General features: G+C 41.7%; 1 protein-coding gene across 7 annotated transcripts in view; it reads right to left on the bottom strand.

The window, feature by feature from the left end:
* PTPN13 (protein tyrosine phosphatase non-receptor type 13) overlaps positions 1-13290 on the bottom strand; it is a 218711-nt gene that overhangs the window by 74880 nt on the left and 130541 nt on the right. For all 7 annotated transcript variants that reach the window (XM_055138852.1, XM_055138853.1, XM_055138856.1 and 4 more), the window contains 6 exons: positions 8362-8436; positions 8070-8244; positions 6325-6478; positions 4881-5019; positions 3435-3587; positions 1749-1931 (listed from right to left, as the gene is read on the bottom strand). In XM_055138852.1, coding sequence (XP_054994827.1) covers positions 1749-1931; positions 3435-3587; positions 4881-5019; positions 6325-6478; positions 8070-8244; positions 8362-8436 — 879 coding nt within the window. The remainder of the gene's footprint in view (positions 1-1748; positions 1932-3434; positions 3588-4880; positions 5020-6324; positions 6479-8069; positions 8245-8361; positions 8437-13290) is intronic.

The raw sequence follows: 13290 nt of genomic DNA, 5'->3' as shown, positions 1-13290 counted from the left end.
CCACCCGTCAGTTCAATAATATCAGACCAAAAAATAAGTATTGTATTTGGAATTAGCAAAGTCTCATCAATCCAGTAGCCACCAGAATGACAGGAAGGATTCAGATCTGTTTAAAGGCCAAAAAAGGCTACAAGGTGACCAGTATGGTTTTTACATATGCACACATGTACATAAATATAAAAAAATGTAAATTTGATCTATGTGTAATTTATACAATATATTTATATATTATGTACCTCCGGCCCTCTCAGAGAGCCTGGCAAGCTACCGAGAGTATCTCGCCTACACGGCAGAGCCTGGCAAGCTACCCATGGCGTATTCGATATGCCAAAAACAGTAACAAGTCTCACAATGGAGACATTACTGGTCCACCCTTGAAGAAATCAATGAGCAAAGGGATGACAGTGACAGTGACATAGATAATTTAGCTGCAAAAATAGCCAATGTAATTAAAATGAAGTAAGATTGTTAAATTCTAGATAAGGTTACAAATGCAATTTCTGGTAATCTGTATTTAAAGGACATTAGCAAAGGATCATACATGAATAAAAGACATAGGAGCACCAAATTAAAATCCTATTGGCAGTATACTTAGTAACTCTTAAAAAATTTGTGGAATTTTCCTCCTTAACAAGAATTATTGCTTCATACAGTGTCTACCAAGGACAGGAACTCCACGTAGTTTTGAAGCTATATCGGTTTCAAACAAATGGTAATGATAATAATTGATTATCTCTGACTCAATGTGAACTGATTGTTCAGACAAGAAATGTGCCCCAGGGAATTCACTTGTGAGAGATGAGAAGCCAACGGGTCAAATTTTCCAACTCCCTAACGGCTACGGAAGAAACTAAGGAGGGTCAAAAAAAGCTCGGTATTAGATAAACATCTTCATATAAATACAAGAACAGTTTGCTGTATTATCTGATCATCTTAGGCCATGCTGGGTCTCCAGCCAACCAAAGAAAACATCAGGTCTAGAACATCAGGTCCAGGTGAATTAGGCCGAGCCCTCTGAGCGCCTGCTGAGGAAAACCTGACAGATGTGGTTCGAGGGCGACTGCCTTTGAGTTCTCAACTCAACGAGACGGCAGGAGCTCCTGGATGCCAGCAGGAAAGCAGACTCCTGAGCCTCTTCCTCACGCATCTCGAGGGTCTGCCAACGGCCCTTCAATGTTCATTTCAATCATGTCCAGAATTAGAACTTTGCAGCTTACTCTTTTATAGCCAATATTTTCTATAAATAATATTTTCCTAAACTTCTCCAACTTTATCCCCACACAGAGCACACACCGAAACCTAACACCGCAGGAAGTTCCCGGGACTAGCTTGAAAATCCAACGAATCTCTTGAGTCTCTGGGATTCAAACACAGATGCTGTGAGGCACCTACGCTGCAGAGACAGACAGAAGTCTGGAAGATTCCGATCTCTGTCTGAAACCGTCAGGGAGGGCTCTTCTGGGAGAAGCTAGTACCTGAGCTTAAGTTCTGAATTAACAGAGAAGTTAACTTGGTTGTAATTTAATCGAAGTTAACCAAGCATCTAACCGGGTAGGAATGTCTAATATTCTTTTAAAAATTACCTTGAGAAACCAGAAACAAAATCTAAATAATACATTCTATCACCAAGAGTTAAATAATCCTAGGACATATTAGCCCAATGCTTAGTTAAAGAAAGTCAATTAATATGTTACATTGAAAACGGGTCCACTTAAAAATATAGTAAGAAAGGATTCAAACAGACGTACAGAAAAAGAAATCTTCTTGGTTTCCCTCCATGGAAAGCGAAGGACCAACGTGCGGACTCCGTTGTGAACCTCAAACACGAGGACGCCTTTAGAGCAGACCCCGAGCAATATTCCAGTTTGCGATTTCTTTTCAGGGTGCACGCGGTGGAAATGAACTCCGTACTCTGTCAGTCTCTGGCAGACCTAAAGGAACAATACCACAGCTGAAGCCAGGTACTTTTGTAAACATGGATACAAATACATAGAAACTCTTCTAAGACGGAAGAAATCTTTCCAACAAATGTTGAATCATTCACAAGCTTTTAGAATATTCACATGCCGAAAAATGAATCTCAACCCTTACTTCATCCTGTATGTGACTATTAGCCCAAATGAATTATGAATCTGAAACGGGAAAACTTAGAAATATTTTGTGATCATGCATTAGATGAAAATTTATGAAATAGAACATAAAGCAGGAAAACAAAGGGAATAGTTAGTAAAGTAAGGCATAATAACAGTAGAAACTTTTGCTCTTCAAAATTCCATGAATAAGAAAATAAGGACAAGCCACAGTCTGGGAGATAAAAACATGGAAAACAGATCTGATAAAGGAGTTTTATCTAGAATAGACATACTTCTTAAGAATGAGGAGAAATATAACCATACTTAAATGGGTGGAAGATTTTGTTAAGACCCTTCAGTCAAGATATACAAGTAAAAAATAAGCACGTGAAAAAAAAGCTCAGCATAAATAGTAACTAGGGAAACAGAACTTAAAACCATGATGATATAGCATCATTACTCTATTTCAGTGATTAAAGTGGGAAAAGTTGAATATACCAATTAATGTGTTGATGTGGAACAAATTATTGGCAGTATAAAAAATTCCACAACTTTGGGTCAATTTTCAAATTCTGTAAGTTAAACATACTTATTCCATTACTAATATTTATCAGAGATAAAGAAAAAAACCCCTATGTTCATACAAGTAAATATATTTGACTGTATCAGCTTTATATTAATTGATAAAAGAGAATATTAACATATTGTTTTGTATCTGTACAAGGAAAATCAGGAAAAATAAGGAAAAAATAAACAGCGTATCTGTATAGTACTCACTACATATAGTACTAAACATACATATACACACTATACGTATAGTAGACTACACATATGCATTTAGTACTCAATACTCAACAATACTCTTTAAAGTATTATCCTAGGGCTGGAGAGGTGCTTCGATGTGCAGAGCACAGGGGGTGCATCAAGGAGGCCTGGGTTTGATCTCCAGCACCACAGGCCCCTTGAACACTACTGGGAGAGACATCCGAGCACTGAGAGAAGAGTCACTCTTGAGCACTGTCAGATGTGATCCCCAAATAAAACCCCCCAAAAGTATTACTTGAAGTTAAAAAGAGCCAAATACAGAAAATAGCACTTTATATGATTTTTAAATGTGAATTTTGGGAAAGAATGGTGATGGGAAGCGGCTCACTAGCTCCCACGGCTGGGGACTGAGCTACAACGATGCAGAGGAAGAAGGGAAGCTGGTTCCCTTTTGGAGAAGCCCGTGTTGCTTGCTCTCTCTCTCTCTCTCTCTCTCCCCCCTCCCTCTCGCTCTCTCTCCCTCCCTCTTTTCTCCCTGCGCTTACTGCTTATTCGACAAAGATCTAAAACTGATCATGCGTGCTCTTGCATGCTTACCTTTAAAAACTCCAGCTCTGTCTCTTTTTCGGAAGCTCCCACATACGTATTATGCAACTTGGGTAACTCTTCTTTAATATAGGATAAATCAAGTTTCTCCATCACTCTGGGAGGTAAATAATGCTCCAGTCTAAAATAGGACACACCATGAACCTAGAACGAGAGCGTTCCTTTCCGTAAGTGAGTAGTTCTGTTTGACTTCTTCCTCCTGTCTCAGAGCCCCTGTCATGTCCCCAGGAATCTAAGGTGCTTCCACTGAGAGCTGTCACTGCAGAGACTCCAGCTTTATTCAATGACGTCGAATAAACTAGCCTGATGGCAAGTTTGGGTAAACGTCACTACATTCAAGGTCCATGCTGAGGGAGGAGGCTTGACCTTGAATGTCTGCACCTTGCTTCCCTTGGGTCCTTTTACCCAGCAAGATCAAGTCTGAAACATTCAGCTCCATAGAGTGAGCTCCGCTAGGTCTTTGGCCCATCACTGCACAGATCTCTGTGGGAAGAAGCTGACCATTTCGCTCCAGTCTGGCTGGTGATGCTGTGTCTAGTATCTAAGCTAGGTGTTGGGAAAGGAAGGAGAACCTCTCGCTCTCAAAACCCTGAACGGGACAGCCTTAAGCAGAACCAGCAAAGGTATCACTCTGCATGATTCCTACAAGGGCTGATGTCCCAGGGATGCTGGTCATTCTGAGGCACACCCTAGTCTCAAAAATATCTAGAGCTGGGGCTGGAGTGATAGCACAGCGGGTAGGGCCTTGCACGCGACCGACCCAGGTTCGAATACCAGTATCCAATATGGTCCCCTGAGCACCGCCAGGGGTAATTCCTGAGTACATGAGCCATGAGTGACCCCTGTGCATCGCCAGGTGTGGCCCCCCAAAAAAGCAAAATAATAATAATAATAATAATAATAATAATAATAATAATAATAATAATAATGAAATAAAGGGAAGATACTCTATTTTCTAAAAAAAAATATCTAGAGCTAATGGCAACAATCTTAACCAGGTCTGGCACTTCAGTGTGGAGAAAAGAAGAGCAATGTGGCTTTCCTGGGCCCTTTCGTGGTGGTGAAGGTAAGTAACATTGTACTTGGAGACTAGGAAAGCTAAGAGTATTGTAATCAAGTTAACTAAACTCAGGATACAAACGGCTCAGCTCTGGGGCCAGAGCAATGGTATGGCAGGGAGGGCCTCTGCCGGAGTTCAATCCCCGGCATCCCATACGGTCCCCCAAGCACTGCTAGGAGTAACCCCTTGGCTTTGCTGGGTAGGACCCAAAAAGCAAAAAACAAAAACAAAACCAAAAACAGGCTCAGTTTTGCCTACAGCTCAGCTCTGCCTATGTATCTCCTTCACAGGACCAACTGCCCTCCCTCTCCCCACGAAAAAAGAAATGAAAGATAGAAGAAAAGTAATTCAAAGTGCCCTTGAAGAAAAATTCCTACCTCTGGCTGGTAATCTCCGTACTCAGCCTGGAGGGCCAAGGAGGCCAGCAGCAGGGAAGCCTCATCGTCGCAGTGGACCCGCTCCTCCAAGACGTCCCTGCGCAGCTGGAGGTAGTACTGATGGCAAGTCAGGGTGTGTCTGCAGATAAAAAACGCATAAAGACACCGAATCTCAGAGTGAGTTTGACTGTGGGCACACTAGCTTCGTTTCCAAGATGGTTGCCTAATAAACTTTGTGGTCTTTTTTGTTTTGTTTTGTTTTTGTTTTTAAGATTCATCCATATTTTATTTTTCAATGTATTTAATTTTTTAAATTTTATAAAGTAGTTTACAGTATTTGATTACATTTAATATTCAAACACCAATCTCACCATCAGGACAACTTCCCACCATCATGTTTTGGGTGTTTCCATCCTGAACCCCTATCCCTGCCCCCAAAGCAGGAACAAAATAATATATTTTGTGATGTTTGTTATGAAAAACCACTGAAAGTGCTACAAAGAATTATCCTTAGAGGACAGAGTGTGAAGATTGTGGTATTTCACCAGGGGCCATTAAGTCCTTCTCTAAGAGATAATGAACATGTTAAAGGCTGAGTTTTGTGTTTTTACACACACACACATATGCAAAAAAAATATTTCCCTCTAAGGTTGGTTGCCTCTACTTTGAACCCCATCAAATGTGGCATGGTGCTCTTGGAGTATGGGCAGGGTGTGTGGTATGAAGTGTCATGTGGCCACAAATGTGGCCACATGGTTCAGTACTAGGTTCACTCTTGGGTGAGGCTCAGCCCGAGTGTGTGGAGAGTGGCCTTGAGCATTGCAGCGGTTGAGTTCTGGATGTTTTCAGCTGCTGGGTCTGGGTCCCTTGGGGCAGGGAGGGCTCTCACACACACCCCCCTCCCAGGCACCCTGAGTGAGACAGCGTGGTGAGGAGTCTGGCGGCATGGCTATGGCGAGCACTATGTTGTGCTCCCTTCTGAGAGAGAAGGACGTGCGATCTGGACGGTGGCCTCGGATGAGGTTATCTATCTGGCGCCAGCCAGAGGTGGCTTATGGGCGTGACTGCTGAGTTGCTGAGACAAGGGGAGCACTAAGCTTTTTAGGGCATAAACATTCAATAAATTACAGTCTAGGAAACAGGCTTTTTTAGATTGTTTTTGTTTTTGTGTCACACCCAACAGTGCTCAGGGTTTACTCCTGGCTCTATGCTCAGGGATAACCCCTTGTGGGGGCTGGGGACCATACAGGGTGCCAGGAATCAAACCTGAATTAGCTACATAAAGGGCAGGCCCCAAACCTGCTGTGCTTTCTCTCCATCCCAGAAACAGATCTTTCATAAGTAAAGAAGACGCAGATACTATTACTGATCAGAATGAAAGAATTCAGTCTCCGTAAACTAAAGGGTCGAAAAAAAGAAAAACAGGAACTCGTAGTGTACTTACTGTATTAAACTAATGTCATCCATGAAAAATTTAATTCGGAAAAACAAAGTGAAATGGATAGTGGTTTTGCCTTTTTTCTTTGGTTCCTCTTTCCATCCCTCTGGGGCCACTTTGGTTAGTTTTAAGTCAGGCTCCACAAAGAAATACTCGTTATCTAAAACAGAATGAAAAAAAGAATGTTCAGAGGAAATAAAAATATTTGAGACATTTTTGACTCTTCCATTTTCTTGTCTTCAAATTAGATCCCTCGGGGACCAACCAAGACTGTGAGGCACAGGGGTGGGGGTCAGTGGAGCTCGGACTCTGAGAACCGGGGCTCAGAAGACGGACAGATGTAGACTCGGCTGCCGGCTTCTCCAGTGCAGAGCGTGAGAGGGCAGATGGCTCAGCGGACACTTCCAGACATCTCCTTCTCTAGGAAATCAGGACAGCGCCACTCCACGCCCCATCGAGTTCCACGATGCACATAAGACACTCGGCGAAGCTTGTGACACATGAGGAGAGCTCAGAAATATTAGCTGTTATTATTTTTTGAGTTACTAGCTGAAGTTTAGGAGAACAAGTTATCTTGTTTTAATTTTTTATGCTATCACTTAAATGTTCCTTACTTTCTCCGGATACAAAAAAATCTACTTACTTAGAATGTTTAAGAAGTTAGGTGTATTACAGAAAGAAACGCTAACTGAGTATCTTCCTGAAGATAGTGTTACCAGGGTATCTGATGGAACATCAGTAGAGAGTAAATGACTATTTATTGGATGACTCTATGAGATGAATGGTTATGGTTTTTAAGAAACAAGAATTCCTGAGGAACGGTAAGTTGAGAGAATATTTCTTTTAGGGGAAAGAAGACATCTTCTATGAGGTTCCAAGGTTATTTGTACTGAAATATTTACAGTATTTAAGTACTGGAAATCACTTACAGCATTTAATTTTTTCCTATTTACTGCATTTTGGGCCATACTCAGCGGTGCTCAGGGATTACTCCTGGCTCTTTTTTGTTTATAAGATTTCAAATATCAATGTGTTTCAGAGGTATAATGTTATCATCTCAAGCTCACCAATAAAGGAACAGAGTTCCTTTCCGTGATCCACTTGTGGTATTCTGCTATCTATGCTTTTTCAGCTAAATTTGGAGGAAAACAGGAGTTTTAAAGACTGAACAGCAATTTGCAAAAATGCACATTTTTAACTATTTCTTAAAGCTTTATTCAACTTTAAGTTCTTATCACTGTGCTCTGAGATCACCACCACTGTGAGAATCACAGAGTTCGATGGATTTAATGCTTAAAGAATACTTGAAATGCCTTATTTTTTAGTAACTGACTGAACACTTAGAAATGACACTGCATAACAGCGGCCAGGGTTTTTGAATAGTAGACCCAGGAAGTTAATGTGGAAATTATCAACAGGTTTCTAATACATATTCAAATTCACATTAGCAGGATAATAATTTCCGAGTACATATGCAGACAGCTGACATATATAATTGTCTGTCAGATATCACAATCAAATCTCTTTTCACACCAAGTCAAAGAAAAGTCTTGATGACTTGGTACAAGAAGCTTCTCAGAGACCAACTACTGACGGAGCCAGGAGAAGGCGGAGTTTCTAACTTCCACTTCTCAGTGCTGACCTATTCTTTTGGACTCTACGTCCCATAGGAACACTGGGCACGGTGGCTGTAGGAAGTCAGACTGTTGCCGGGTCCCTCACAGCGCCCTGATGTTAAAATGTGCTGGTACCTTTGAGCGTGGCTAAAGCGAACAAATGGTGCTCCACCAAGCCGATGTGGGCCACGACCATATCAAACACGTCTTTGCAGGTGGTTTTGGTGTCACAGGTTAGTTCCAGTCTCTGCCCACTCAACAGCATGATGTTCACTTTCCTTCGGATATCTTCATTCTTCCCTTTCTTGTTCTACAATTTTTTTTTTAAAAAGGAAATTCATTAAGATAGGCATAAGAATTTTAACTGTTTTTTTTTAAAGTCATTGCTCAAATTATTAGGATAGATAGAACCAATTTTATTACTTACAAGGATGGATTGTGGCAAATCCAAAGATATAAATGGTTCAACCGTCATTTTCACAAACTCAGGGCCAAAGAAGTTCTGCAAGTAATAGAAGTGGAATAGTTTTTACCATTTACTCTAGATCTTTCCCCAAGGAAAAGAAATAATAGGATAAGAGTAACAAATTGTAAAAAGAAAATATGCCTAAAGCCAGCATAGTAGAATGAAATGATCTAAAACAAATGTACACAGTCTCCATGAAGAAGTATGACAGACAACCCATTCAAAATTTTAGAATTCCTGGAGCACACACTACAAATGTGGCTGTGTGACATCTCAAACTCTACACCACTGTTATAGCAGGATAGAACACTACACTGTGTGGGATGCAAACCAGAGGTCAACCGATCTCAATAAAGAAAATATTAACACATAAGGCTTATTCTGTAACAACAGGTTCACTGTATCACTGTATTTCCAAGAGGGACAGAGGACTTGAACCCGGGTCGGCCGCATGCAAGGCAAAAGCCCCACCCACTGTGCTATCGCTCCAGCCCAACAACATGTTAGCACTCTCTTATACAAGGACTAAATGGCTCAGGGTGAGACACAACAATCTCCACACACTTTCTTCTCAGTAAATCTTCTTCGATCATTTTTAGCAAATTATTCATAACAAGGGGCTGGAGCCATAGCAGAGCAGTTGGGCTTTTGCCTTTCACGAGGCCAACTCGAGTTCGATTCCTCCGCCCCTCTCAGAGAGCCTGGCAAGCTACGAATAGTATGGAGCCTGCACGGCAGAGCCTGGCAAGCTACCCGTGCCTATTGGATATGCCATAAGCAGTAACAATAAGTCTCTCAATGAGAGACGTTACTGGTGCCCACTCGAACAAATCGATGAGCAATGGGATGACAGTGACAGTGACAGTGATTCATAACAAGCAACATAAAATAAACTCTGCAGGGCCTGCTATTGGGGCAGGCTTGGGTGGTGGTTGGGAAAACCAGAAATACAGGTGGTGGGAAGGCATAAGGGTGGTGGGATTGGTGCTAGAATACTAAATGTAAGAAACCATTGTGAACAACTTAATAAAAATGAAAAAAATTTAAAAAATAACTGTGACAAAGGCTGGAGAGACAGAACAGAGGGGAAGGTGCTTGCCTCGTAAAGCTGCTGATGCAGGCCGGAGGACAGGCACCGCCCAGGTTCTCCCCAGCACCACCAGGGGTCACTCCTGACCACAGGGCAGGGATAGCCTCTAGCACCACCACATGGGGGCCCAGCACTCCCACCCGGTTGGAAAGGTCCAGTTTGCTGAGACCAGGAATGGAATGTGTCTGACACTGAATGTTACGGAAGCTTTTCCTTAGTTTCATTTTATACCAGTCATGTAATTTTCAAAATTTGATTTATATTGCTTTATAAGTTTTTTTTGTCTCCATATAGACTCAGATTCAAAAATGAGTAATCATAATAACTGAAACAATATCGTTAACAAACCCATTTAAAAATATAGTTTACTACTGCTAACGTGGCAGAGATTCGAAGGATGTTGTTGTTTTAGAGTGATATTGAATTTGTTCTTTAGAAAAGTTGTACATTGGGGTCCGAGTAATAGTACAGCAGGCAGGGTGTTTGCCTTGCATGTGGCTGATGAGTTTGGTCCCCGGTGTCCCACATGGTGCCCTGAGCCCTGCCAGAAGTGATCTCTGAATGCAGAGCACCACAGGTGTGGCCCCAAAATAAAATAAAACAAAACAGAAACAGAAAAATGATGAAATCATGTCATTTGCTGCAACCTGGTTGGAACTGGAAGATAACATGTTACATGAAGTCAGCTGGGAGTAGGACCAACACAGGATGATCTCACTTGTCTGTAGGATTCAGAATAACTGGATTAGGGGATGCAGTTTTAAGTTTTAAGAGGGGGGTTGCTTAGATCTGGAGCCTCATAATCTGGCCCCAGAGTATAATCAGAAGAAGGACAGAGAAGGAAGGAAATCAGGGGACAGAGTCAAGGGAATATCTACGGTGTAAAGAAATGATAGACGTGAATATCCAGACCAGAGTGAACAGCACTGAAGTCATGAAACCCAACTAAACCCAACTCAACTAAACTTGCACAACTAAACTTAAAAAGTGCCTGTTGGGGGCCGGAGGCATAGTATTGTAGATAAGGTGCTTGCCTTGTAGTGGTCGACCCATGTTCAATTCCTGGCACCCCATATGGTCCCCTGAGTCTGCCAGGAGTGATCCCTGAGCACAGAACCAGGAATAAGCCCTCAGCACCGCTGGGTGTAGCTTGTCCCTTGCACCCCCTCAGATGTGTCTGTCAAGGAGGCTGGCTGGTGGGCGGGAACCTGGGGACACTGGTGGAGGGATCAGTGACGGAACATTGTTATTTGAAACTCCACTATCAATAACTTTCTAAGTCATGATGCTTTGATTAAAAAAAAAAAAGATAAAAAAAACCCCAGAAAGTCATAATTAAAGGATCCCCACCTACTTTGTTTTTACAAAATAATATGTAAATCCAACTGTATTCATGCAAACACTATACTTCAGTAGGTAAAACTCGGGTAGTATATAAATCTAACTCTATTTATGTCAACACTGTAATAGAGCAACTGGGGACAGTATGAATGTCAGTGTCTTGGCCCCCATTACTGCCCCCGTAAGAAAATCACATCGCAAGAGCTAAGGAAAGTGGAGTCTGTGTTCTGCACTTTCTTCCGTTCAGTTTACTCTTTTCCTTTACCTCTTGTATATCCACAGGCTTGGTTAACTGTTTAAGATATAACTTAAAATTAGGCAGATTTCACGTGTGTGTGTGTTTGTGCATGTATGTATATGTGCATGTGCATATGGTATGTAGGTACTTCGGTTCATGGAAACAACACGTGTTCCATTTTTGTTGATTTCTTCTTTGCATTTGGCTGCACACCTCGTTTGGTTGCTTGGTGTGGGAATTTTATCCAGTTAATCGTGTGGAACATGTGACAGATACCATTTAAGTAAAAGTTTAACATTATGGGTTTGTTAATACTCAATCAACCAATGCGACATTTTAAACAAGAAAATAAAGAGCAACAAAAATAAAAATAGTCTGCCAGGGAACATAAAATCTAGTGCAGATAAAGGAAACAAGTTAAAACTGTGTCTGCATCAAAAGTATCACGGATAAGGTTAGAAAGTAAACTGATGTCTTGGGAGAGGATGCCAAAGGCACCGTGACGCTTTCCTCAAACACTAGTTGGGTTTGGTTTGTTTTTTCACAGGACACCTGGCAGTGCAGGGGTGGGGGGTGGGGGGGAATGTGGCAATGCTGGGCCCCCCAGGAGAGACCTGACTGAGCTTGGGGCCAGTAGTACAGGGAGGGCTCAGGAGCACCAAGTGTCTGGCAGTGCTTGGGTTAGGGACCCTGAGATTCTAGGGGACCTAACTCAGGGCCTTACATGGCAGTGTGCTCTTTACCAGTGACCTCACCCCTCCTTCCCCTCACCCCATCTTCCCTTTTCCCTCTTCTCCATCCCTCCTCCACAATCCCACCTTCTTTCTCTCTGTTCTCGTGTCAGGCCAGGCCTGGCCTCACATACACAATATGAAGTAATATTCTCTACTTCTGAGCCACATCCTGTCTGAAAACCAAAATTGAAACATAATACTATTTGACCCTGCAATAAGCAGTTCAAATTCTCCAGCCACTGATGTCTCTGATGGAGATTTTTTTTAAAAATAGCTTGAATCTGAATACCTAAAAAGAAATAGGTTATATATATCATCCATGGCATACTGTCATGGAGCAGATGACCACATAGGAGTCTCTAATAGAAATAAATTGGGACTAGCTTTCTGAAACCAGGATTTCGGGAAAAAGGGCTGCATATATGTGTACCCTATATATTTTATCTGTGACTTTAATTACCAGAAACACATGCTGTTTTGTGTATCTTCCTTCCCATTGCTAAACTGTGAAGACATTAAATTTCTACCTTTCAGATAAAAATAAATTCACTTTTATTTTGTTGGAATCTAACAATTTTAAGATTGGAGTCTTATAAGTTACAACCTGACGGCACATTTTAAACATTAGGACAATGGGGCACAAATATTGAAACTGTATATAATTTAATAAGTCATTTAGAAATAGGATGCAAATCCTCTAATTTGTAGTTTGATGCAATTTCCACCATCTAATACTGTTCCTTCCCTTTAAAACTATGAGGGAAATCTGAATTCCATCAACTTCACGACATATGAATATGCTTTTATAAATTACTTAAAGGGCCCCTGGGATCTCTCAGGTGCCAAGTGCCTACCTTGAAACTGTGAGGCCTTCAGCACAATTCCCAGTGCTGTCCATGTGCTCTAAGTGGGGTCCCTATGTCTTGACTGTCTGGGACCCCCAACACTGCAACAGAGCCTATGATCTTTGGGGCACTGCGGTCCATTGTGTGAACACTGCAAGTGGAGTGTGCAAGCCCTGACAAGCTCTGGAACTAAGTGTGTGTGTGAGACCCAGGGACAGCAACCAGGAAGAAGTGAAAACAAAGGTAGAAGGAAGAAGGGAAAAGGGAGAAGGGGCAATGAAGAAGAAGAAGAAGAAGGGGAAGGAAGAAGGAGAAGGAGGAGAAGAAGGGGGGAGGAGGAGGAGGAAAAATAAAAAACCTCCTGAAACAAGTAACTAAGACCTAACAAGGAATGGGGCAATATGCTTTCTTGGTGTAGGACAAATCAGGAAAAACATGTTTTGGTTCAAACCATGGAATATTTCAAAACCCTTAACAGAATATAAAAATGGTTAACTGTTTTACATGAAAAGAGAAAATGTTCACCTTGAGCTTATTTAACACACACACATCATGTTGAAAGAAAATATATGAAGTAGCTATCAAAAATAATCTATAGGGGCTGGGGCTGGAGCGACAGCACAGCGGGGAGGGCATTTGCCT

This window comes from Sorex araneus, chromosome 5 (assembly GCF_027595985.1).
Source record: "Sorex araneus isolate mSorAra2 chromosome 5, mSorAra2.pri, whole genome shotgun sequence".
In the NCBI taxonomy this organism is placed as follows: domain Eukaryota; kingdom Metazoa; phylum Chordata; class Mammalia; order Eulipotyphla; family Soricidae; genus Sorex; species Sorex araneus.
This window is presented reverse-complemented; position numbering and strand designations above follow the sequence as displayed.